This window comes from Cydia splendana, chromosome 10 (genome assembly GCF_910591565.1).
Source record: "Cydia splendana chromosome 10, ilCydSple1.2, whole genome shotgun sequence".
NCBI classification, from domain to species: domain Eukaryota; kingdom Metazoa; phylum Arthropoda; class Insecta; order Lepidoptera; family Tortricidae; genus Cydia; species Cydia splendana.
Genome location: NC_085969.1, coordinates 17,243,768 through 17,271,255, shown reverse-complemented (window position 1 = coordinate 17,271,255; position 27,488 = coordinate 17,243,768). Strand labels below are relative to the sequence as shown.

General features: G+C 36.3%; 1 protein-coding gene and 1 long non-coding RNA gene across 2 annotated transcripts; one reads left to right on the top strand and one right to left on the bottom strand.

Annotated features, from left to right (window-relative positions):
• Window positions 1-1,241: 1,241 nt before the first annotated feature.
• On the top strand, window positions 1,242-3,355 carry LOC134794624 (uncharacterized). The gene is made up of 3 exons (XR_010144703.1): window positions 1,242-1,374; window positions 1,902-1,965; window positions 2,354-3,355. It is a non-coding gene; the product is annotated as an uncharacterized LOC134794624 (long non-coding RNA).
• A 15,990-nt stretch (window positions 3,356-19,345) lies between these two features.
• LOC134794520 (organic cation transporter protein-like) lies at window positions 19,346-27,068 on the bottom strand. The gene is made up of 7 exons (XM_063766332.1): window positions 26,800-27,068; window positions 26,361-26,592; window positions 25,906-26,164; window positions 25,247-25,668; window positions 24,735-25,035; window positions 20,149-20,330; window positions 19,346-19,524 (listed from the first exon to the last, which is right to left on the bottom strand). Exons 1-7 carry the CDS (start codon window positions 27,066-27,068, stop codon window positions 19,354-19,356), a joined length of 1,836 nt encoding a protein of 611 aa, XP_063622402.1. The 3' UTR covers window positions 19,346-19,353.
• Window positions 27,069-27,488: the final 420 nt, after the last annotated feature.

The window sequence follows — 27,488 nt, the reverse complement described above, 5'->3', positions numbered from 1 at the left end:
TCACACTTCGAAATCTTGTACAGACGCCAAACCCATTATAAATAACCACTCCTACGATCTGTCTTCTCTACAATCTACGATCTTTGTTTCATATCTAATTATTGTTTCCAATAATATTCCAAGAAACATTTCTCTCTTTTTTTTTTTGTCCGCCCTCTATTCCCCTCTCTTTCTTTCATACACAATAATGGCAGTGGTAATTCTTTATTCATAAATACAATTTTTTTCTTTATAGGTTTCGTTCCGCGATAAATCCTTTAATTATTATTATTTTTCTTCCGCGCTCAGCTATATAATATCTTCTTTCTTTTTTTTATTTTTTTATCTTCGTCTCTTTCTGACACTAAGCACTTTTCACTTCAACAATAATACACCACCACCACACCATAACAGACCACCGCACCGCACTTTCCAATTTAATTTAGTACAGAAAACGTATTGCCAACATAAGAAACAAAACGCAAACGCGAACTGCCAACATAACGAAACGCGAACATTTCAACGCCATTTTGTTTGTATTTTATTATCTGTGACACGCGTCACATACTATTCTGGTCAATGTTTATGCGTCAGATTGACATTGTATTGATTGCAATGTGTCCCTTTCTCTTAATATAGTAAAGAAAGAGATGTGACTAACGAATCTATTTTTGATCTATGTATTTACCGCTAGTAAATTAAGTCCACTAATACGAATGTCAAACGCTGCAGACGTGAAATAAAATACTTTTCCGATGAAATAAATGAATCGTTTAACGTGTTTTAATTAAAGAAACAAGTGAGTATCTTAAATATTGTTTTGTTTTAAATAATGCCGTACGAATACGCGTATAAAATCATGTTATTTAAGTTAATTACTAACAATGGACGTTTTTGATTTCGATGCCAGATTCAAATATCATTTACATAAGTTTACAACAGGGATTTTTGCTGTGAACTATGGACGAAATTAACATTTTAGTAAGATAATTATTGCAATTGCAGTTTAAAAAGTAAAGATGTCTACAAAACCTGTAAAACATGATGTGAAAGCTATCGGTACCAAGGTACGTATCGTAGTTTGTTTAAGATCATTATTAAAACTAAGTTAAGGTATATTAACAATTTATCCTCATAAATGAATTCCCCTTAATGTACTAACTCTATTTCATAACAATTCAAAGTCTCTCCGACACTCCTGTTCCGAATCAATAACCATTCGTTTCTCACAATTTATATTTTACAATTCTATTTTGATTCCCAGATTATACTACAATACAAACAAAATGAAAACAAACAGTGAGAAACTTTAAACAGAAATGAGTGAAATGTGCATCCAGGCCGAGCCCCTCCCCCGGCATATTACTTCCAGTGAAGAATTGTACATAAAACCAAGTAAGTACAGAATACTTAATGCCCTTCACTAAACAAACGTTCCCTAATCCAGTAGAATCTTAATGATTCATGCACTGAATACACCTAAGTTGCAAAGTGGCAAGCGTAAACACTCTGATGTTGATGCAGTCTACCTTCGCGTACATTCTCCGCAAAAATAGACTACATCAACCAACTGAGAACTCTCAATCGTCGCTCTCACTAGCCAGTGAATATTCAGCCATTGAAACCAAAATTGTTAGGACAGGATGGTGATGATGATGTCACCAAGCATAATAATTTTACAACTGTGATGATCCTAAACAAGTCTAACGCAACCAACGCCAGAAGACGTAGGACGCCTAGGAACAGCCTGCACAACGGCGGTGGACGCTTATGTGCATCGGGCAGTGAATGCATCAAATTCGCTTTTATTTGTAAAAATACTGTACTAAAATTATGAATTAAACCCTCCTAATTGTGAATCTCACTGAACTATCCTAATATTTTTGGTCCACCCTTTAACAAATGTATATTAATATTTTCAGGTCTCCAGAATGAACTTGTGACTATATCCCGCCTATTTTGTATCAACAATCAACTCAACACCAGGTACATAAACATTACTTACTTACAAATAAACATTAAATAAATCCCACAATAATAAATGTTACATAAAAAAGGCTACTTTGAAAACTAATTTAAAGGATTAAAAATAAATAGTTTGTGACAATAATAAATGATAAGCCTATGCCAGATCTATTCTCTAAAAACAACAGACCAAGCACAAAATGTCCATTTGGTATTTAAATAAAGCAAAATGAACTCTGATAACCATCTACTGTGTACTGTTCATCACATCAAATTTTGCTACCCTGTTCAGTTATACTGAAAATTGAATTAAGTCAGGATTTCTTATGCAAAGCTCGTCTAAACCAACCCTTGGTCCACAGACCTATTTAATACACCTTTAATCACATAGTTAACTATATAATTTCAGACCAACAAAAGCTGGTAATGAAATCAACTGCCGGCTCTTCAGGCTTCCAATCTGAAAATAGCCATTTCGGAGTCCCTGATCTGCGCCGATAACAACGAGTCAACAGCGCCCTCTATAATCAAGCCAACGTCATCAAATCAACAATATTTCCGCTGCCGCGCCTCGTTGTCGAGCCAAGAACGCCTCTTCCCTCGTGTCAACAACATCTCTCCTGCATCGATAACAACTACAAACCTACAACGTCTCTGCAGCCGCTCCACGTCGTCATGCCAATAGTACCTCTCCTCCTGTGTAAACATCATCGAACCAACAACGCGTCTGGTGCCACGCCACACTGCCGTGCCAATAACGCCCTCTATTGTACAAACGAAAGTCAAATGTGTAGTCCCATATCATGAAGTGTATACAATGGTCCTGCATTAATCAATACAAAGAACAGCTGCAGCAGAATGTCAGAAGCATAAACTAGAAGAGATGTACCTAATTTGAATGAAAACAAATACCTACAATAGGACATGTATGTAGGCTGCGCTTGCTCTATCAAGCTAACCTGAGAGCTGTAACTGTAGACACTTAACGCGCTAAATGTTCTCTCAACAAATCCATCATAGCTTATTACGTTTTGTCTATAAAACATAGAAACTTACTAGGGTCCTAGTACGACATAAATTCACATTCACGTCATTGAATTGAGGTATGTATGCTAACTGATACCTAACAACGACGGGATGGTGAGCCTACAAGAGCAAAAAGCAAATAATACTATAGTTTATTATTGCTATAATCCACTGAACACAGACCGCAGTGTCACACGCCCACTGAAAACGACTTGATATGGAAAACCATGAAAAATACGGCTACAATGGCTTGAGGTCAGAAATATCATAGAACATAGTTTACAGCAAGACGCAAACCAACGATAAGCCACTATAACGACCCAGAGCCCTACCATGATGTAACCCAAAAGGTATTGATAATTTTGTTTATATAAATATAAGTTATGTGGGTAGATAAAATAAGTAAGTATGACCGTATGCTCTATCAATGTTTTTATAATTTCATATTGTTATTAAATCTAACTGAACCTAACACGCATACATACATTCTTTACATTTTATCTAGTGTCTAAATTTGAGCTAGTAATTTATTTCCCCCAAGTTATGTATGTGCCATGAAGTGGCAGTAATTTACTTACGATATTTCCCCCTTAATATGATTAATACATTTGAAAATGCTAAGGCTTACAAAAGAGACATCAGAACTGATGGTGAAATCAACTAATTCAAGCTATAAGCAATAATTTATTTATTTTCCTATTTTCAGAAAGCCTGAATCGACTATTCTCCTGTTTCGCGGTGTAATCAGATCAAAGTGACCTGTTTCATTGATCTACTAGCCGCCCAGAAGACCCCAGCATACCATATCAAGCAAATCCCTTCATCTTTATGAACCTTTATTATGTTATCAATAAAATAATAATGTCTACTTTATTTCAAAGCCGTTGAATTATAATTTTGTGCGCCAGCCTCAACTCCAGTCAAGTAAAACCATCCTTCAATAACCCAATGCAATAACTGAAAACAATTACTGATTTCTGCTCTTATAATGCAACAGCTGGTTCACATAATTATCAGTATCCAGTTTGAAATGTGGTCCCCAATATCTCTAACCGCCTACAAACTTGCTCATGAATATCCTAAATACGACTAAACATATTTTGATAAGACTGTCCTAAAAAATGATTCTGTAGCAATGTTTAGGCATAGTATCATGCATGAAGCATAGAGGGCAGCACAAGCCCCTGCTCCTTGGTGCGAATTGTTGATAAATGTAAGATTTGAACGTCCAATGTAACCCATAAAATGGCTGAATCAACATCATACAAGACAACATACGTGAACTGCAGAGGCAGCACAAAAGCAACCTCATAAGTACAAAAGGTAAGTAAATTGTGAAGTTTGAAGGCCCAATGTAGCCCACAAAATGGCAGAGCTTACAGTACACATTAAAAAATATACATGAACTGCTGAAGGCAACACTTGCTCTGGCGTGAAATATCATTGCACAAGTCATGTTTATGATGCAAACCCTTATAAATTGGAGCAAATTCAAGGCAAATGCCAGCTCGCTAGACCGTATTGTAAAACAAGTTCCGAAATTGTGATTTTCTTTTTCAAAATTGCCGCTTGAATGTAAAACGCATATAATAAACGCACCTAAATAAATGAATAACGCTTTAAACAAAGAGTTATTAATTCCTTTAAGTTATTTAAACTGAAAATGCTCATATTTTCAATTGCAAGGAATAACAGTAATTAAACATGAACGAACTTTAACCTTAAAATCAGTTGTCATTGTCAAAAGTTTTACCGGCAATCCGCTACCAATAATTGCAATGTTGTTTTTGTTTATTTTAACAGTAAATAAACTCTTCAACCGAACGATATCGTACAAATCATGAGTGAAGGTATTTATAAAGACTAAATGGAAATGCAGTGCTAGTTAGGTGTTCTGTGTAAAAGTGAAAAATGAAGAAAAGTTAATTATGTGAATACTTTAGACAAAGTCATCAACAGGTGAGTAAAAATAGTCAAGTTTAACTCAACTCTTTCCCAATAGCTTCAACAACACACCCCTCACTCTCTCTCCATTAACACGAACAACAAATGAAGCCACACAGCATAAAACCAAAGCCCCAATAATACTAAACAGTTAACCTAAACATAACACCGAAAAAGCCCCTTATCCCATGGTCAACGGCACCAAATGAAGCGATCCCCCCTTACAATTCCTCTAACTAAACGATGACGGCCCAATATTCTAATGATTACCCCATCGTCACCAATTAAATCATTTGAAAGTTAACCTAAAACTTTACCAATTACTTACCATAAAAATTCCCAGAAGGTCCAGAGTTTCATGCGTGTGTGGCTTATCTTACAAACTAAATCGGCCAGGCTTGTGATCAAGTGGTAGGAACCTACATTGCGATAAATAGTAACTCAAGTACTTTAGAGAGAGAGAGGTGCATTATTAAAGCAAACAACAGAATAAGGTTTAAGACATTTATTAACTAAAATTTGATTTTAGATATTTTGGTTGAGGAGTTTTGTTTTAGTTTGTTTAATTTTAGCCCTATGATGTTACCTGCTTAACCTTATCCTAAAAGCCTTTACTGTGGTTTCGGAACCTACTTGACTGGGAGAAAGAGACCACCAGAAAACTCTCCAGTATGCCTATCAACGTGATTAGACGAAAATCTAAAGCTCATAAAAATTTTAAACTCATGAACAAATTCAAAGCTATTGTACATAAAATTGCAAAACTATGTGTCTCTACTTAATTTGAATATAAAAAGAATCATTTAAATTGAATTTCTTTTACGTGAAATCTTGTATGGGCGAAGGTTCCATGTTGTCACAGCCCCTGTAAATTACCTAAGCAGTAGTATTCTGATATGGAACTCCAAACTATATTTTTACTTGCTTCTAAATATTCTATTTATCTAGCAAACCTAAACCAGAATAAAGCCAAATAAAATTAAATAAATAATATAAATTATTCCATTCAAACTCCAAAATCTCTTATTACAGTATAATGCACAGATTACAAATGGGATTTCCAACAGTAATCTTTCAGACTTGCTCTGCTTATCTGATGCACTGTAATTTGGAAATTGAATAGAGTTCTAGTGCATTATTTCACACCAGTTGGAAACCTTCATGTTAAATGAGGCTTTAGTCCAATTTTATTCAATTTTAGTACTCAAATTTGCTTGAGTAAAAACAATTTATTCTCACTAAATCCATTCTTAAATTTCTTTGAAACTTAGTTATACTTGTATAAATTCAATTTGCTTATGCATTTATTCTCAAAAGGAAAGCTTGGGCATTCTAAATATTGCTCATGCATTCATAACATTCATACTGTCAATTATTCTTAACTTACTGATCCTTTTCAATCAATCATACTTTATCACTTTCGCTAAGCCAGAAAAATACTTTGATACTGCTACAAATCTGCTATTTGATTCCCATTTTAACCAGAAAAGTTCCACAGAACTTATTACTTTTATTCAACTTTTATTTATTTAGTTGTAGTAGAAATATCTAAGTAAATTAATATGAAAAATATTTAAACACTCACAGAAGTTCTCGAGGCTAAACTGGAATTCGAAGCTCCGGATCTAGTAGCCGTCGCTCTGCTACTGAAGCTTCGTTGCCCGGAGCGGTGAGGCGACTGCCCGCTGGGCGAAGTCTACCCGCTGACTCCGCTGTCCGAAGCTCCTCCGTAGGGCTTCGTTGACCCGAGCGGTGAGGCGACTGCCCGCTGGGCGAAGTCTACCCGCTGTAGGGCTCCTTAGGGCTTCGCTGGCGATCTTGACCCCGCTGTAGGGCTCCGTAGGGCTCCGCTGGCGTCCTTGACTCCGCTGTAGGGCTCCGCTGGCGATCTTGACTCCACAGATGTCCTCGGGCTCCGCTGGTATTCCCGGCTTCTTCAACTGCTCCTTTGGCTGCTCCGTGGCTCTTTGACTGCTTCTTCTTCTTTCTTCTTAGGAGTTCTTCCCTGGACCGCTGCTGTAGACTCAATGAATCTCCTCTGGTGATGCTCTTCCTTTTATACTCTCAGATAATGGTACTCGCCGTCCATTTCGTCCATTTCGTTCATTTCGTCCATTTCGTCCCCTCTGTCTCATTTTCATATACTTGTCTTTTTCTACCAATCTTAATTCGAATTTTCGATACTAGAGTGAAAGCAAATTAGAACCTTATTGTGTTGAGATTAAGGTTCATTTTCCTTTGAATTTAAATTATGAAAATTTTCCTTTGGGAAATTATTTTTCAGTATTTTAAACTAAATACTTGCTTTTTAGATGAATTTCAATACGAAATCTGATATAATTATACTTAATTAATATATTGCAATAGTCTGCTATAGTCATATTTCCTTACTTTTACAATTATGAACAAAATAACCTAACATTCTTATTTATATATTTCTTCCAAATTTACCATTATTTTCTCTATAAAATATGACTAAAACTAACTTTTAACAAATATTCTATTGTTCTATAGCATTAATTAACATTTATATCAAGAATTTTTATTAGTTTTTCTGTTTGCCTTTGTAGTATACAATTTTCACCTAGCCAACTATTTACAAGCTTTTCTTTAAGTTTTCCTATATTTCCATTGTTAATTATGGCTAAAACTATTCCTTAGGCATATGATCTTATTTCTTACAACAATATTTAATGACAATAACTTCTTTTTAATCACAAATTTCAACATTCAAACTTTTCTTTGTTCATTTTATTTTTAATATGGTAAATGCTCGCTACTTAAAGTAAATATCTGCCTTTGCTTGCTATATTACATATAAAATAACTGAAAGATATCCTCATCAATCTAAAGCCTCTTATGTATACAATTATGCTTCCAATTCATTAGTTAATAAAGTCAGAGAACAACTTTATGAGTATTTTGTTTTCCCAACTAATTTAATCCATCCAAAAGCTACCCTATATGTAATTAATTGCCCATAATTTTAACAAACGATGACAGAGGTCATTCGTACTGTTACAGTGGTAATTATAAGACCGTTACCTTTTAATGGTTTTTAGGAAGTGGTAAGTATTTTACCGTTGCCCGATCGTGCTGCATAAGGCAATACTGTCCTGACAGGTGAAACTGACTATTTGTCATTTAAATTAACGTTTTCTATCAGTTTCTTAAATCTTTTACAAACGCTTCAGAAATGTCAGGGTTTCTGTAAAATAGATCTGAAGACCAATACAAGTTGCAATATTGCAATAGGCAGTAGATTGTGTCCCATCAAAATTAGTACACCAAGGAACGCGCGTATTTCGGTTTTATGTTTTGGAACCCAATGCAAAGCTTTCTTTTGTATGGATTAAATGTTTCTTTGTTTTACAATAAGTTCGCAGGCCGCGTCAGGAAAAAATAGTCAAAGAAACTGACAGGTTGCCTTTTGTGAGTAAATGCCATTGGTCTATCAAACTTAGGTATGCGATGTGCTGGGAAATCTGAAGACCGTTCTTGAGCTGGTTATATACGACGAAACCTAGTTAGATCTATATCTTGAGGTATACCTTGATTTATGACCGGAGGCAATGTCTGCTTTGAACATGGAAGGGAACTAGACACGACATGTGTAATTTCATTTTGTACAACAATAACTAGTGGCATTTCTTAGCTGGGCTGAGGATCAGTTGTCTCAATAGGGTTATATGAAGCAATAGGGGTCAGCACATTTTTTAAAGAGAGTAGCAGGTCTTGTGATTTATTCAATTTCCATTGTTACGTAGTCAGCTAATCCCAAAATATCTTCGGAAGACCAATCAAAGGCCCCATCACATGTTTTCTTCCCATGTTCACCAGTATCTGAAGCATTTTTTGTCATATCATCTACCTCTATATAATCATATCTAGTATCAACACAATGCTCTTCGTCAGCCTCTGAACTCAAAATTTTTGATAGCCCTCGCAAAACATGGTTGTCATAATTATACTCATTAACGAATTTAGAAATGTACCCCATGTCATCATTTGAGTCACTCTCAAGGCTGTAAAGATCATTTTCAATTATTTCTTGAATATCTTTTTCATTTAACTCCTTTTTTCTAGATAATATATTAATTGAAAGTAATTTAAAAAAATAAAATGTAACGGGCACTGGTAAAATATTTACCACCAACTTGGAGCTATCTTCTCAAACCGTGGAAATATGTATTTTAGGGTGGATAACACGTAATGAGCTAGATAAAATAACAAATTACTGCTTAAAAACAACAAAAACCACCTACCGGAATCTTGTTAGATCACTTTGATAACAAATATTCGCTAAACACCATACAAATCGTTTGACATTCAAATTTTCTGCTTAGCAGGTACAGAACCTACGTTTGACACTTCACAGTGTTGCCAACATATTTTTTTTATGAATGACAGGTTATGTATGCGTTCATATACCTATCAAACCACCAGATAAGTCAAATTGTGTTTAATCTGTGCCTGAAGTGGTAAATATATGACCGGTGCCCTATTAAGGGTTAACTCTTCAACTGTTATGTTATAAGTATACTCCTATTTCTATGTTTTATAGAATCAAACAAAAAATCCCAGCTGACAGCCCTACAGACTCCAGCTAAATCCATCGGGAACGAAAACACTGGCTTGTTCCACTTGTTTTAAAAGTTTCACTGCAATTCATTGATACGATTGTGCACCAATCGGTGCGGTGGAAATTAAAATTAGTTTTGATTGAACAAAACCGGCGACCGGCATTTTAACTGTGATTTTAACATGAGAACTGTGATTCAAACTTTGTGCCTTCAAAATGAGAAATTGTTAGTTCTCTTGTTAGTGTTCTGGCGTTATTATCTTAGCGGAGAAAAATGTTTGTCAAAGAACTCACAGTCACTGCCGTGTCACGCCAAACTCCGTTAACTCGAGTTACATGAGTTACGAATAACCAGTCTAAATCGTCTTAAAACCCATTAAATATATATCTTCTAAAAGAAAATTTTGAAAATCTTTCCCATCACGGAACAATGGTGTTCCGGACCTTTGGGAGGCGTGCGCGGAGCCGAAGCCAACACGTAGAGGCCCTTTTGACACTTTAATGAAATGTAAGGGGTACACCGAGCGGATGCTGCCCTTACCCGTGTCATGGGACGCACGCAGAGGCAGCACCCGTCAGGGTGTAAGGGCTATTAAGAGTTGATGGAATCTAAAATGAACTAGGTTAATGGGTGAAAGCGATGGACTAAGTACTGACTAAAATCTTCATTATTACTGAGAAAAGCATATGGCTAACTCATGTAACTTCATTTTTTTGCCGATGGCGTCAGGCACAACTAAGTTAACTTGAGTTGTATGACTGACACAACCAAAATATCAACATTGTTTCTTAAGTTACCGGAGTTAGGCATGACTGGCCGAGCGCTTGATTTATACGACAACAATATTGCTATGGTAAAAAGTGTCACGTTTGATCACGCGTATGTCATGTAACTTGACTTACATGACTTCGTGTGACCACTATAGTATGGAAGAGTTGATCATGCGAAATCATTTAATTCGAATAAAATGAAAACTATTCATTAATGCGAAAAAAAAATTAAAGGGCCTAATCTGTGACCATATTTCCTACATGTAGATTAGAAAAAATAAAAAAAATACGACGAACCGTCAACGATAACAGCATTTGAATCTTTAAAACTTTAAACGTTCTTTAATCTCGAAACTAGTCGAAACTCAACTTTTAAAGTTACATGAGATGCGCGTGACACGGCAGAGTCAGGTTTCGAATGGATGAAAATTGGAATAGTGTGCAGTGTAGCTATGCGAAATCGAGAATAAACTTTTGATATGTATTTTATTTCTTTACTTGGCATATTTTATGCAATATTATTCTACTCTCAGGGTAGTCGGTTTGAGTGTTTGAACTAATCAAATGCAATTCAAACCCGTCTGTTTTTAAAACTAGTAGTGTTTCTCAATCCATCAACAATTCAACATAGCGAACCACCTAAAGCTTTTCAAATTTAGCCACCAGGTCTTGAAAAGCTACATAATCAACGTAAATTACATTCATCTATACATCGATAGTTTTAACAGTAATATACACCTTTATATTCTTGGTAATTTGAAATAAAAATCTATATTCTTTTAAAGAAAAGGCATAAAGTAACACGATTAAATAAATAGTTCAGAGGAACTTAAAATAAATAAAAAACCAGCAAAGTAAATGAGCTCAAACGGCTTGAAGCGATTTCACACTTTCCAAAACTCCTACACCAAAGGTTTCTCTAGTAGCCAAAGTGGTCTTAGCATGAGTGGGATAGAGATCAAATTTCGGGAAACATCGAGAAGAAAATGTGTAGTTGAGAAAAAGTCGTTATTCGCTCGTCGATTTTTCGCAGCGTTGACCGATAGCGTTAAAAAGTTAAAACTCTATCCATTTGAGCGAGCAACTAGTGACCGATTAGTGCACGTTCACTCTAAGTTTAGCTTTTAACACTTTTAAAGTAGATTTTTTGCAAATCGCTCCCTTTAAACGTATTGGTAACTTGGTAATTCTATTTATTGGTATTCTTTTTTTTTTAGAAAATAATTGCACAATTTAAACACAATTTCCGAACTATTTAATAAGAATTCATTAGTAAAAACATATAGATCACTGTAAACGCTGATATTCCAAAAAAAATACAGTTTTTTCAACAACGGTTATGTTTTGTAATTCAAGAACTACTTTTCAGCATTTAAATAGTTATTAACCAAAACAATTTTTAGCAATGCAGGACATTGAAGCAAGGGCCAAGTATTTCCAAATAGTAAAATGTAATTTTCCACACTTTTGATGAAAATGTTTAGGTACATTACCTATACCAAAACATAATAGAACGGAAAAGTCAAGATTGAATTCTATAAGATAAGAAACCCTTTGACTTTACGTTTACCGCTCTCATAATATAAATAACTAGAGTGCTTAGCCAACGTGCCAATCGTTAAAGCTCCGTGGCGTAGCGTAGTCGTCTCTCTCTATCACTCTTCCATATTAGTGCGACAGTGACAGTTGCGTTTCGTTCGCTACGGAGCGTTAACGATTGGTATGTTGGCTACGCAGCCAGCAATCGCATCTCTAAAAGCACCAATCCAATAAAAATATAGGTCTTAAAAACAAATAGGCCTCGGTAGTCATTCCAATCCACATATCGTCGTTGCGCTTTCCAAATCTGATATGTGCGAGGTTTCAATCAAATGAATTAATACCTTATGTGTTTCGTTGCTAGGTACCTATTTGTCAATCAAAAATCGAACACATATCAGATTTGGAAAGCGCAACGACGATATGTAGGTACGTGCCTTTATAAGACCTACGTGTACTTATGTAATTATTTCCTAAATATTTAGACGGCGCGAAGCGGGGCCATAAAACCTTTGAAGTTATGGCCGCCGCCGCCCGTAACGAGGAACTGTGTGCAAACCGCGCAATGTACGTAAGACCATTATTTTTGTAGCTTTTCAAAATGGCTGAAGATTTTTTCCTGTGGCGCTGTGTTTTGGTTGTAAAATGTGATGTTTGTTGCTGCTGCAGTAGGCCTAGCACTTGATTGGCGCGACAGTATCTGGCGGCGAGATAGACTCTTTCTAACTAAATATGTTAATTAAAGATGGACGGGTAGAGTAGTCTATCTCGCCGCGAGATACTATCGTGCAAATCATGTGTTAGCCCGGCAGTTCCGAGGACTAACTTAACTACAGAAAGTTAGCTTGTGCGTATTTGGTGAAAATTAAAGGTTATAAGTCAACTTTTCCTTGTCAACGCACGAATTTACTTACTTTACTTTTTAAACTACAGACCTAGAAGTGTGAAAGAAAAGCTCGATCGTAAATTGGACCCGCAGGTTAACACAACGCGTTATCCTCGCTGTTACCCACTATTCAAGTGCTGCGTGCCCGTATTTATGTAAAATATACGCCATGCTAGTTCAGTAGAGTTGTCTCTTGGTCAACCACTTGTTTACCTCACAACCTCAAAGTTTCATCAGTATTATATTTAGGTTGGAGTCAGAGGTATGTTTAAACTTCCACGAAAGATACTGTATATATTTATTTACGACATATATGAATAGGTACCATGTTTTATTACTAAAATTTGCTTTGACATACGGTGCCACAATTTTTTTGGGTTACTTGTTATTTTTTATCTAACTTGCCGGTACGCTCTGTACGATTTTATATATAATTTAGCGATGACTTGTGAAATACTGCAAGATGACAGTCACCAAAAACTTCATCAATTTTATTAGATTACATCCGTTGACGTAACCTCAAAATAGATGTCCCAATTGTCCCAGCTCTAGTCCCGTTGGCGTATTGTCAAACAGAGGCCGCTGAGTCGACGTCGTAAACCCCATGCTTATGCAGGAGCACGCATGACGCCACCTCAGTTCTAAAACAACATTTACCCTCCACAATATCAACAACATACGCCCTTCATAAAGTCAAAGCGATTTTACAAGCCCCCTAGGTTTAGGTCAGCAGTGCTTCGTAGTTCTGGGTTGATGTATTACCCTACTATATCGAATGATCGTAAAGGTATATGGAATTATGAAGTAGTTAAGGCGTTTTTGACTGACATGACATTGACGGAAACTGCCTAAAACAAAAGAGCGTAAGGACCTATGAAGCTTATATGCTGTGCTAGTATTTTTCGTCAGATCCTCGTCAAAACGATTTTATTGGTTAATTTTACTGCATTCTTAACACAAACTAAGTATTAAGGCCGTTAAACATACATACTTGGTATTGGTACCTATACTATACCTACAATATACTTGGTATTTCTCAGTCTAATTAAATAACATAAATCCCAAAATACGGAGTCATAGGCTTCCACCAGTAGGAGCATACGCGTAATACACGCCACCGTAACGCGGCAAAACAGTCTAATTCCGAATTTTCCCGCAGCGGCCGCAAACTCGTAAAGTTGCCCGAGTTACTGCAACGCAAACTCGCTTATACCGCAAACTTTATAAACAACGTGTAGTAAAAGCGGTTCGCAGTAGAGGGGCTTTTAGGGTTCGGAGCTGAAATTGTGTAAAAAGGAGGAAAAATGTAAGACATCGGTTACACGCTAATTCTGGCGTCAGTTCAGTCCATCAGTCTGGTCAGACTGACGCCAAAATTAGCGTGTAACCGATGTCTATGACTGATGGTCTGGACTGATGAAAATTTAAATTTTTAGATAATATTCGTCAGTCCATTTTGAATGACAGAAAACTGATAGGAGACTGATCGTGTAACCTGTTTGTGTCATTCTCGCGTCAGTCACCATATTAGACAAGACTAAATGACTGTGTTGCGTTCTGTGTCCAAACGGCGACTGTGTCGTAATTTTATCAGTCTGTTGTCAGTCTGGACTGTTCGTCTAACCGTGTCCATTTTCCATCATTCTGGCATCAGTCAAAACTCAAATGGACTGATGGACTGAACTGACGCCAGAATTAGCGTGTAACCGATGTCTATTAGTGTCGATTGATGATAAATTTACAATACAATACAATCCAAATATTCTTTATTGCACACTAATACACACAAATTAATTTATGGCGGTCTTATCGCTAAAGCGATGGCTTCCAAACAATCTTACTTAAATAATTTATATATTTAGGTTATTTATTTATACAAATATTTTATTCGATACAATAAAGATTATCTTCTAAGAATATTATATTTCCTGAAAATTGATACTGAAGAGAGAACTTCCTGTAGGTAGTTTTCCTGAAACGTTATAAATATTAGTTATAAAAACGACACTCAATATGTGGTGTGGTATGTAAGAGACTTGACTAATTATATTCTTACATGTAGTTTTGAGCACTGCACTGTTGCCCTAGCGGTAAGAGCGTGCGAATTTCAATCTGGAGGTCGTGGGTTCGAACCCCGGCTCGTAAACTTATGTACGAAATATCATTAGATATTTTCCAGTCGCTTTTCGGTGAATGAAAACATCGTGAGGAAACCGGACTAATCCTAATAAGGCCTAGTTTACCTTCTGGGTTGGAAGGTCAGATGGCAGTCGCTTTCGTAAAAATTAGTGCCTACGCCAATTCTCGGGATTTGTTGTCAAGCGGACCCCAGGCTCCCATGAGCTGTGGCAAAATGCCGGGATAACGCGAGGAAGAAGATGTAGTTTTATACACTTTGTAAAAACAGTATTAACGCGCTGCAACATATATTTACTGTGCACACATTGACCACCGCATGTTTGCCGAACCTCCGCCTACTACGTTTGCTATAACTGTCAAGTTTGGTTACGGCAAAAGCCAGCTAAAATAGAATAACGGCCCAATTCGATCAATGGTTATAAGATGTCACAGCGATATGATAGCGATCTGCCTTTGAAAAGAGACGTTTTTGGTTAAAGAAAGAAATGTAATGTTAATGATCTAAACATAGATGTTACTAAACTGAAATTTATTAAATTAAATTAAATTGTACAAACATGATTGTCGGCTGTAAATATCGTTGTTCTACTTACCCTATTGTTTTATATTATTCGGTAGCATAATGCCAAGGTTGTAGTCCCACGGTCCTAATACTACTAGTACGAAAACCTCCAAAAAATTAAATCATTATACACGCCTTTGTTTTGTTTAGTCTGATTGTAAAACAAAACAAATTCAATTTTATTTTCTAATACTATGATTTTTTTTTCATGGTGGGCCGATAGAGATTAAAAGCGCACTCTCTCTCCTTAACTCAATTAAATATTATACCGTCTTTAGACCTACATTACTGACCCAAATCGAATCACAATGTGGACCACAAATAATTCAAAAGCAAACAAACCTTAATCTCTTAAACAGCTATAGGACCTCGTTAAGAAACGGTCCCTGGGGCAACCATCTAGATACCTTCTATTTGAATCGTCACGGTAAGGTGCGTGTCAATCGCACTTAACAAAAGCACGATCTTCAATTAAGTACTTCAAAAATGCTTGATTACGATGCTTTTTTAGGTAGTTTCTATGTGGCCTGCCGCTGCCAAATGAGCAGAGGGCCTACCGCGAACACCAATGTTCGCAAATTTCGACCATCTTTCTCTTTTACTCCAATTAAGGCGTAATTAGAGTGGCAGAGATATTTGCTAGATTTCCGAACTTTTATTTTGACGGTTATACTCGTAACCCAGGATACGTACCTACTGATTGCATGACTGCTCAAATCTGCTGTAGGTGAATCATCTCCGCTTTATATGTGTGAACGTGTGAACGTAGTGGTTTCGTATTAGTTTAGTTTAGTCGATAAAGCGGGGCAAATCATGCCAATCGCTAACACTCCGTAGCGAACTAAACGTAACTGTCACTGTCATACTAATATAGAAGAGTTATAGAGAGACACAAAGCGATTGGATGGCGAAACGCAAGCGATCGTCACCTTGGTTAATTTTTGTGCGCACTTTAAAGGTTTGAATAAAACCTTTTTTATTTGGAAAATTTACTTCAATACGTGTAATAAAATAAAATATTATCTAATGAAGTCAACACTCTTTCAAATCAAATGGCAGCCATGATGCGGTTCGATAAGAAACAATGAAAGTTATCCATTAGTTTAGTTATGACGGAGTTCTTAAGTTTAATAACAAACATACAAACATCATACAAAACAAAAATACCGTCGAATTGATAACCTCATCCTTTTTTTGAAGTCAGTTTAAAAACTAGTGGCTTTGTGAGCTGTGTAGACTTCGCGACCCATAGCCCCAGAGCCATGAGCCATATCAAAGGTACTCGTACATACATACTATGATAGATATGCCTAATCAGGCTTACCTGGAATCCTCGAGGGACGCTAACCCTATTACCGATCTGATTAATCAACATCAATTATGCTGATTAGCTTAAGCCAGTTTTATATAGTATTAGTAAATGTTGTTTGTTGCCAGTCTGGCTCTGGTTTTCGAGATAACACCTTTATCTTTAGAGTTAAAAGATTGTACCTACCGTAATAAATGGGAAAATGTACAGACATTTTCCCATTTATTACAGTTAGTAGTTAGATATTATCTGTAAAATAACTAACTACTACTTTACTACTAACTACTTTGTAACTTGTGTTCAAGGATGCAACATTTAACGTTTTTTTTGAGTTCAACTCATGCTTGACCAATTTTTATTATTAATATACGTAATGAAACTAAAAATGGGGTACTTTACCTAACTACCTATGTTTAGTTTCAGAGTTTCAGTGTGATTAAGGTCAATGTGGCTAATTCCGTCATAGGGACTATTCCGTCCACTAACGTTTTTCTCGAACAACAAACAATATTGATAATTTCGTGGACAAAGTAGCGATTGCTTTTAGTTTCAGCAATCAAAAGCAAATGGTTTTTTTCCTACGATTGAACATCAAATAAATGTACACACGTGGACGGAATAGCCCCTATGACGGAATTAGCCACATTGACCTTATTATGTTTTTCGGTTACACACATACCTAATAATATTGCAGAGTAGTTACTGGATATGGTATTTTTCTGTGTTCGTTAACCGTAACGAAACTTGTACCTTCAATTTTTAAGTCGTTTCGATGGTTTAATCAAATTAAAACGAACTGTTTTATAAAAACGGTCCCCAGACCTTTAAATCCGTTGAGCCATTCGAGCAGGCCTTAATTGGCAGTCTGGATTTAAGCGGTATTTTTGTATAAACTTATAATATTTAATGTAGTAATCTTTAAAATATCTTTAAAGTTACAATTAAATTAGCCAATTTCTTTACGACTAGCGTCCTAAACCGTTAGGGGTGCCTCTTACCATTACCTATGTTTTTTATTTTCTTTATTGGTTTATTGTCATACCTTTGCTACATCATATTTATATCTTACGCAGGTATAAATCTCGGCCTGCATTTAACTTACTATAATTTATTCTTAAATAAATTCAATTCATTTAATCATTCATTTAATTTATTGTTTTGCAGATGCTCATTTTCGCATAGTATTGAGTGTATACCTTAAATGGCCAAAATCAACGTGCTTGTAGTCATAGGCCTAGACTATAGTCTGTATCTTTAGGTATTTAAATAAAAGTAAATAAAATCTACCCTCAAATGGCTCCTTATGCCAGTTGAGGGTAGGTGAAAACATTACATGATCAAATAATGTAGGTTAAAGTCTGGACGTTCAGTGACTGATCCAGGCGGTTTTGTAATTGGTCGGTTAACCAATAAATCTTACAACTACCTGAAAATTTACAAATTGTTTGTTTACTTTTATTTAAATACCTAAAGATACAGACTATAGTCACTGCAATTATAGTAGGTACCTTATAAACAAGAATTTACGAAGGAGTGTGAAGTCTGCCTAATTTCTTACGTAGGGTATGTACATTACAACCCTAGGTCGAAATTAATGATTTACGGACCGTAATTTACCATCACCTAGCAAGTGTGATGAAATAGTACATTATGAAACAAGTGCGAAAAGTAGGATATTCGCAACGAGTGGCTTTAAATCGACACGAGGCAGTTACATATAGCCCTTTAAATTTTTGACATAGGCACGTATTGTCCTTAATCCCGCCCTAGGGTGGTAAAGTAGCACCTTATGTACTGTAAAAAGATTTTTGGCTCACTGTACATTTCTCGTGCATTCTCCAGCTTTGAGTTTGCAAAGAAAACATCTCGTCGCCTTGCTAAAACAAAATTATACAAAGTTAACCCGGAAAACGTGGCCGAGGTTTTCTCCATTTTCAATTAAATATATATTTTGTGTTTGTAAAAACGAACGTAATATTAAAGAATAAAGAGCAAAATCGAGGCGTGGATTCAAGCAGACCTATTTTGTGGAAAATTTGCAGGGAACTACCTAATTAAAATATTATCATTTCAAAGACTGACGTTCTATGAATACTTATCTTGCATTTTTTATTATTCTATCTTACAGAAGCGATATCTTAGTTATTGAAGATCAAGTCTTACATTGGGATTAATAAATATTTAGGAAAAATAAAGCCACTAAAACAGTGATTACAAATTTGGTAAAATTAAATATTAATCGTAATTTTTATTTATAAATGATTATAAAATGATATCCTTAAGTACAATAAGATCATATATAGCACAAAGAGAAACGAAATTGAACAACAATTCCTAAAGTCAAAACCTTTTTGTATCTTCAGGCGTAAATGAAGAATAAAGAAAAATAAAGTATACCTTCAATCGTTTTACGTCATAAGACATACACACAATACTTATTAAAAGCATTCCACGGGAGTTTCTACCATGTGTTCTGTACAAACACAAATTTTCCGTAGATTGTAGGTAGATTATAATATGATCTCCTTTTTAGTGACAAAGGGAGTCACAAACTCTAAGAAAACGTACACTTAAATATAACGGCCTAAAAACATGCGTTTGTACGGGGCAGACTTCCGGAATGGTCCATTAAATATTAAGATACCATAGATTTAGAGAGCAGTCGTAATTATCTTCTTCTTTTGTCTGCCAATAACCTCTGCCTCAGCCAGGGTGTCCGGCATCTGACAGCCCAGGGTCTCCGGCTGAGTGAGCACCAGCAAGCCGGCTAATAGACCCATGGCGCCGAACATTACCGATGGGATTCCGGCCCAGTATACTGCCTGTAAAGAAGAGAGTTCTGATATAAGTCTACTAAGATTCAATAGTTATTCTACATTCAAAATATGAATGTGCGTCTCTGACGAACGCTAACAAGCTTGCAGACAGCACGCGCGCATGTGCATTTGAACGTAGATTTATAGAACGTATGTAGTGTTTGTTAAGTACCAAAATTTAATGATTATTGATTAAAGTGCATTGCGATTAACGTTATCACTTTTCTGTTGGTTAAAGGATATCTGAGCCAAAATTTTAATCTAAATAATCATGTCGTGTTTATCGCCGATAAGACCTTCAAAGTCAATAAAGTTACGTACTTATTTCCGCTTCACCAATAAAATTTGGGTGTTATTATAGTGTTGTTTTTCCAACTTAGAATATAAATGTAGCATTAGCCAGTCTCATCAATGCAAACCAAAAACTTCTAGCCTTTTGTTGTACCACATAGTACCTAATGCTCATTTTTTGGATTCTTAATATTTCGCTTTGCATGACAAGAGTGTAAAATTTACAAATCAAATAATCTAACAACGTTACTATGAAAAAGGTATTATTTAAGCCTCACAGAGCTCACAGGACATGCTAGGCTGAAAAAAAAAGAAGATAGAACTGTATGCTTAGCTTACCAAAGCAGGAGTAAGCGGAGCGGTGATTGAGCCAATACGTCCAACCATAGAAGAGAATCCCAATAGTGTGTGACGGAACTGTGTTGGGTACAGCTCAGATGTGTAAATGTATAAACACGTAAACACTACCGAGATTGCAAATTTGCCAAACAGAAACAGAATAAGACCGAGTGTCACTAGTTCTGAAAAAAAAATGGGTTAATTTATGATTTCGCAATATGTGGTTGAAGCAATAAGAAATAAGCACCAAAGAAAAACATTTTGATATTTTAAATATAAAGGGCTGTAAGTAAATAAAAATAGATATATGACACTAATATCGAAGTTTACGATACCACACTCATTGAAAGAAGTTGAAGAAGAACTACGCAATTGTAAATGTTGCAATAATTTTAAAGAAAACTGTAACATTATACATATTTGTCATATCCGATAGTGACGACTTTTCTTTTATTCAGAATAAGAATATTAAAGACTAAGGTTTTGAACAAATGAAATACTGACCAATTGATCATGAATCAATAATATCAAAATAAATAGGGAATATCTTGTATCGTGTGTGTAGAAAATGTGGTAGAGTCGGACCAAAAAAAGTCTGCAGCGGATTTGATAGCCCACGTAGTGCAAGTGTCATTTATACGTCATAATTTCATAGAAGTTTGACGTTTAAAATAACACTTTCACTGCGTGGGCTATCAAATCCGCTGCAGACTATTCTTGGTCTGACTCTATCTACATGCCATTGTATTTAAGAATATATACGATACTTGAATGGGAACTGTAGTATATCTTGCTAGAGTCTGAGCGTAAAGAGAAGAGTAGTGGAATGTACGGGGGCCCAATACACTCCGCGACTCTTCTCTTTCCGAACAGACTCTATGCAAATTGCGGCAGTGGCAGAACTTGTTCCGTTTAATTAAATCCAAATATTTTTAGTTACATTCGCCCGACAATTGAGTTGTGTTCAATTCTAAGCACTTATTTTACCTACCTACCTGCACAATAACTGTACATATCACTTGAATTATTACTAGTGGCTCTGTGAGCTGTAGACCTCGCGAACAGAGTTTAAAACTGAATAAATGTATGGTTCCGTTGTTTTGAAGAATTTAGAGAATCTAATTTGACCATAAAAACTTAACTATCAATTGCTTACAAAATTCGGGAATTGGTTTAGATATGCGACCTGTAGAGTAGAACATATGGACATACGAAACAATTTTTGGCTAACAGACCAATTCAAACTTACACAGATATCAGAAAGACATCTAACTGATGTCATTTAGTTATCGTGCATTTCACTCGTTCTTGTCCGTACATGTATTGGCGCAAGCGAGACGCACGATGACTACTAAATAACATGATAAAAATATCATCCCGATGTCAGTGTACGGTCGATGCCCCTTAAGTATACACGTCGCCATACTAATTGTATAGAAAAGTGGATAGAGTTAGACCAAGAAAAGTCTGCAGAGATTTTGACAGCACACGCAGTGCCAATGTTATTTGTGCCAGTGTCAAAATCTCTGCAGACTTTTCTTGGTCTAACTCTACTTATGTTAGGAAACCAACATTGCCTTTGAATTAACCTGTAAACTGCAACTAAGAAGCTTCGTGCGCGAGTGTGGCCCATAATTTCCGAAAATCATTTTTTCTTCGAGGCAATTACTCCGTTCTCATATTTTGCGTTGCCCATAATTTCCCGAAATCATTCATTCTCGGTAGCAATTACTCCGTTCCCATATTTTCCCAATGGTTTTCTTCCGCAATCGCCTATTTTTAATATTTTTAAATCAATCTTTTCCTTATAGTTTTCGTTCTTTTAAATATCTAGGATAATATTTTCTTGTTACTGTATGTTAATAGTGTAGTAATTATATTTGTTACTTGTAGGTATTTCACATACAACAAATATCAAAAACACTAAAATTAAAGCATAATCTAAAAAACTACAAGTAAAAAACCAAACGCTGTCAGCCAATAACTCTAACCTACCTATCTCTGGGAGCAGATTCGTTTTTAGGGTCATCAAAAAAAATAACCCTAACCTACCTATCTCTGGGAGCAGTTTCGTTTTTAGGGTCATAAAAAAAAATTACCCTAACCTACCTATCTCTGGGAGCAGTTTCGTTTTTAGGGTCATCAAAAAAAATAACCCTAACCTACCTATTTGAAAAAAACCTGGTTATTTTTACCACTAGCATTAATAAAACAGAAAATATGGAGATAGAGAATATTTAGTTAGTGAAAAAAAAACCTACGGGTTATTTTAACTACTAGGATTAAAAAGAAAAGGCAATAAATTGAGAAAAGGAAAATTTTGTTTATGAAAAAATGTACACGAAAAATTTAATAAAGCGAAGAAATTCCACTGGGAAAAAATGAGAACGGAGTAATTACCTCGAAGAAAAAATGATTTGCGGAAATTATGGGCCATTTTAGCGAGGCGATCCAAATTAAAAGGCTCAAAGTCTAACTAAACATTATTGTTAGTTAGACTTTGAGCCCGGGAAAGCGCAACGTACGAGCAACCTACAGCTAGTTCCCTGAGCCCAAGGTCGACCACTATCCTAGGCAATGTTAACCCCTGCGATTTATGGATGGTGACCGCCCATGCTATAAACGTAAGTGGAAATTGACTCCTGGAACAGCCATGCCCTTGAACTAAAACCGCTAAAAAATGTTCAAACAAAAACTCAAACGAATACGCTTACCTCGCGCTTCGCGCTCGCTTGATCAATCGACAGTACGATGTTTAAGTGCAAAAAATATATAAAAAAATTGCATTTTCTGGGGATCGAACCGGGTACCTATCCCATATCCTTGCTTGTAAGCGTCTTTCCAACTGCGCTATGATAGCATTTAGATGAGCTGACGAAATTTGGTTACTTATTCTCGAGTAAGAATTTAAATATCTAATCTAAAGAGAATAACGTGTATGCACTATAGGGGGCAGCACAGGAGCCGTCAGATCTTTGGCGCGAAGCGTAGATGAGTAGTTTATGATTCCGATGTAGCCCACGAGATGGCAGAACCTACTATGCACAAGGAAACGTACTTACGAGAACGGTAGATGGTAGCACTTGCTTTGGCAATGTACATGTGCACATATGTTTCCGATTCAGGCCACAAGATGGCAGGCCCTCCAACGCGCACGGTCCCTATATATAGTGGGCGTGCGTGAACTATAGGGGGTAGCATAGGAGCCGTCAGATTTTTGGCGTGAGGCGTAAATGTGACGTTTATGCTTCCGATGTAGCCCACAAGATGACAGAACCTACTATGCATAAGGAAACGTACCTACAAGAACGGTAGATGGTAGAACTTGTTTTGGCAATGTACATGTTTCCGATTCAGGCCACAAGATGGCAGACCCTCCAACGTGCACGGTCTCTATATGTAGTAGAGGGTTATTGTCATACTAAATTTTGTAGTCACAGTAAATTTACTGCCATCTTTCGATACAGGATTAAAATGAAAATGAAAAAAAAATATCAATAAATGTATATATGAATGGATAAATGATTTTTTTTATTTTTAGAACGCCATATGATTTTGACCCATGTTCTTTTACTGATATGAGTAAAAATTGTTAAATATAAAATGGTGTCGCCATCTAGACGAGCATAGGCCAAAGGTATGGCGCCGTATATTAAAGAATCAAATTTTCTTTAAAGCGCAAAAAGCCATCATCTCTTGCAAAAAATAAACGAATGCGCTTAGCCCGCGCTTGATAAATAAAAAATACGATTTTTTTCATTTTTTCAAAATAACAAAATAAAATAAAAAACAACAATTGATACGAAATTTAAGTATAAAAAAATACAAAAAGTTATGTAGCAGCATACAATTACTGGGGATGGAACCAGGGACCTCCCTATGCAAACAAAAAAGCGAACGTTTGCAAAATGCGCCATGATAGTTCTTACTAAAGCTGACGAAATTTAGCTACTCATTCTCAAGTAAAAACTAAATATCTAAATACCGCCGAAACCAGCGATACAAATTTTCTGAATTTTTGGCCATTTAATCTATAAATATATATTAAAAAGAAAAAACTCTTATGATATCGATACGACTATTTGTTTAGGCGACAGGTGTCACGACTCCGCCATTTTTAAAAATTTCCAAAAACCGGATTGACAAAAAATTTTTATTTAGTCATAGAATCTGGTCACAATATTTCATGAGAATCGGTTAAGAATTGCGACCTGTAGAGGAGAACATCCGGAAATACAAAACTAAATATCTATATACCGCCTAAACCAGCGATAATTTTTTTCTGCATTTTTTGCTATTAACTCTGTTAACATGTCTCAAAAAGAAAAAACTCTTATGATATCGATACGACTATTTGTTTAGGCGCCAGGTATCACGACTCCGCCATTTTTAAAAATTTCCAAAAACCGGATTGACAAAAAAATTTTATTTAGGCATAAAATTCGGTCACAAAATTTCACGAGAATCGGTTAAGAATTGCGACCTGTAGAGGAGAACATCCGGACATACGAAAGCAAAATGCCCGAGTCAAAACGTAGACCTTCGCTTCGCTTCGGTCAATAATAAGATATTTTTATTTTACTTACCATTATTGTCAATGAAAGCGAATGCAATATTGCAAGCAGCGCTGAGTAAGAACCCAGTCGCAAGAATAGCCTTCCTGCCAACACGATCCAGCAACAGCATAGCGGTATAAAGAGCAGGGATCTCTACAGCAGCCACCAGCATGTAGTTCACGTACATATTACCCGAGAGCCCAGTGGAGTTGATGGATAACCCATAGTAGACGAATGTGGTTGCGATCCACCAGACTGGTGTAGTACAGACACGGCAAAGCAATATTGGGGATTTGAAAATAGTATAAATTAGGCCTTTGGAGTTGTTCGTCTGAAAAACATGAGAATCCACAAAACATGAACAAATATAAAGTGGAACCTGAACGACATGCCACTTAAGACGAGACCATGTCTTCCTACTGCTACTTTGCGCAATACACAGAAAGTTAAGTTGAGTCAGGTCACGATTTTTACAAGAGCCAATGATCCAAACTTGAACCTTATTTCATATTTCATTTGAGATACGAATTTTGAAAATTGACAATATTAATGGTTTTCTCAAAGTTTTTGCTACCAGAATTTTTTGTCTTATTATTAATACATGATTTTTTTATTACCTGAGTCTCTTTTGCTGGCGCAGGCTTCATCAGCGCCTGCATAGATTTCTCACTGATCTTTGTTTTATTTACTCTCGCAACTTTCTCCAGAACCTCTTTGGCTTCGTTGAACCTTTCTTTAGTAAGTAGCCACCTAACACTTTCCGAGATGCACCAATAATAAGCCATCATTAGAAAGCAGGGGATGTATAGTGACATGATGAAGTAACGCCATGATTGCACGAGCCAGGCTATTCCGGCCATGATGATGTGACCCACTGGGAAGGAGACTAAGTTCACTGAGCTCGCCAGCACTCGGTATTTTGAGCCAACCAATTGTTCATTAGCTAAAAATAATTTTATGGTAAAACCGGATCAACTGCAGGTAGAAACCAGACAGGCCATCCAAAGGAAAGTTTTTGCAAGCTCTTAAAAAATAGTTCATATTTTAGAACTATGCTTGCAACCTCGTCTGGTGCTAGGTTAGTATTACCATACCTACATGATGTCGGAATAGATTTCATTTAGATACATTTGATTGTTGGTAAAATGATTAAAGGGGACCAGACCCAATTTTTTTTGTATATACCCAACAAGTCATAGAATACCTAAAATAAAGGCAGTGCTGTATGTGCCGGCTCCGAAAGTCGTCTGCAAAATCTGCAGCACCAGATACATGGGATAGTTAACAGAGAACGCTCTGATGAGGCCAAAAAACGCCAAATTGAAGACACTGATGCAGAGAGCCACACGTCTCCCATATTTGTCGGATATGTAGCCTGTGATCGGAAGTACGAGTAGGGTGCCAAAGCTGTTCAATGTACCGGCCAGCGCCCGCATCCACTCTTGGCAGCCAAGATCAAACTGTAACAAAAAACTAAACATTGTAAGCGAAAATAAGCATTTCCGATATTGGGAAAAATTGCTGTAAATTGTTTCCTATAACTGCTTATAAATTCACAACACTACCTAAGATATGTCCATACACTGAAAAAGCGGCTTGGCTCCTAAGGGATTGTCTTGCTCTCTGCATTATTAATAATCTGGGAACAACTCTCACCTCATACACAACTGAATTGGTCCTCTCGTACACGAATTCATCGCACTCCTGCGTGACAGCCTGGTCAAAGGCGCTAGCCGGGCAGTACTCTAGCGAGCCATTGCTAGTCGACGCGTAGCGCGAACAAGTGTCTGGTTGTCCGTTGCTGCTGGGAACAGCGTTCAAGATCCACTCTGGAAACAATTCGTAGCCTGTTCCACCAATCTCTCCACATTCAGGGATCCGACATCTACGAAAGAATATTTACATTCAAACACTGAACTAGTAGTGAAGTAGTTTAGCTATCACTCACTACTTTATTAAAGATTTCAACTCGCATCTTCATTCTCATTAATTGAGGATTTCTTGCGTTATTTATGTTTTATTATACGTATCAAAGACCCACAAAAAAAATATTTAGAAATACGACATACACCTTTTTCCACTTCTAAAATATTACCTATGCAGAACAGCGGAAGCGGAAAACACGTATTCACTCAAAAACGCAGTAGACATAATGGGGAACATTAATAGTAGGACATGGATAATTTGGAACCGTCCAAATTGTCCCACCTCATTGTTAATCACCCAATCGAGGTCTATTTCTGAGACTTCAGTTATATCATGCGTCACTGTAGGTTCTGCGCCTTTGTTATGCCAACCTGGATCATCATTTTTTCCTGATTTACTTTCCGTATCACCTTCTGAGGCTAGTCTATCTTCAACCATGATATTCCTTGTATACTTAGTTATGTAATGCTGCGATTTCCACTTGAACAAAAAACGTACTACTGTCTGATAAAAAGTATTGTATCGGAGTTCGCAATATCTACCGAGAACTGCTTTTGGGTTTAAATACTAGTAATTTCACGCGGATTTACAAATTTTGTAATATAATTGACCGAAGCGAAGCGAAGGTCTACGTTTTGACTCGGGCATTTTGCTTTCGTATGTCCGGATGTTCTCCTCTACAGGTCGCAATTCTTAACCGATTCTCGTGAAATTTTGTGATCGAATTTTATGACTAAATAAAATTTTTTTGTCAATCCGGTTTTTGGAATTTTTTAAAAATGGCGGAGTCGTGATACCTGGCGCCTAAACAAATAGTCGTATCGATATCATAAGAGTTTTTTCTTTTTGAGACATGTT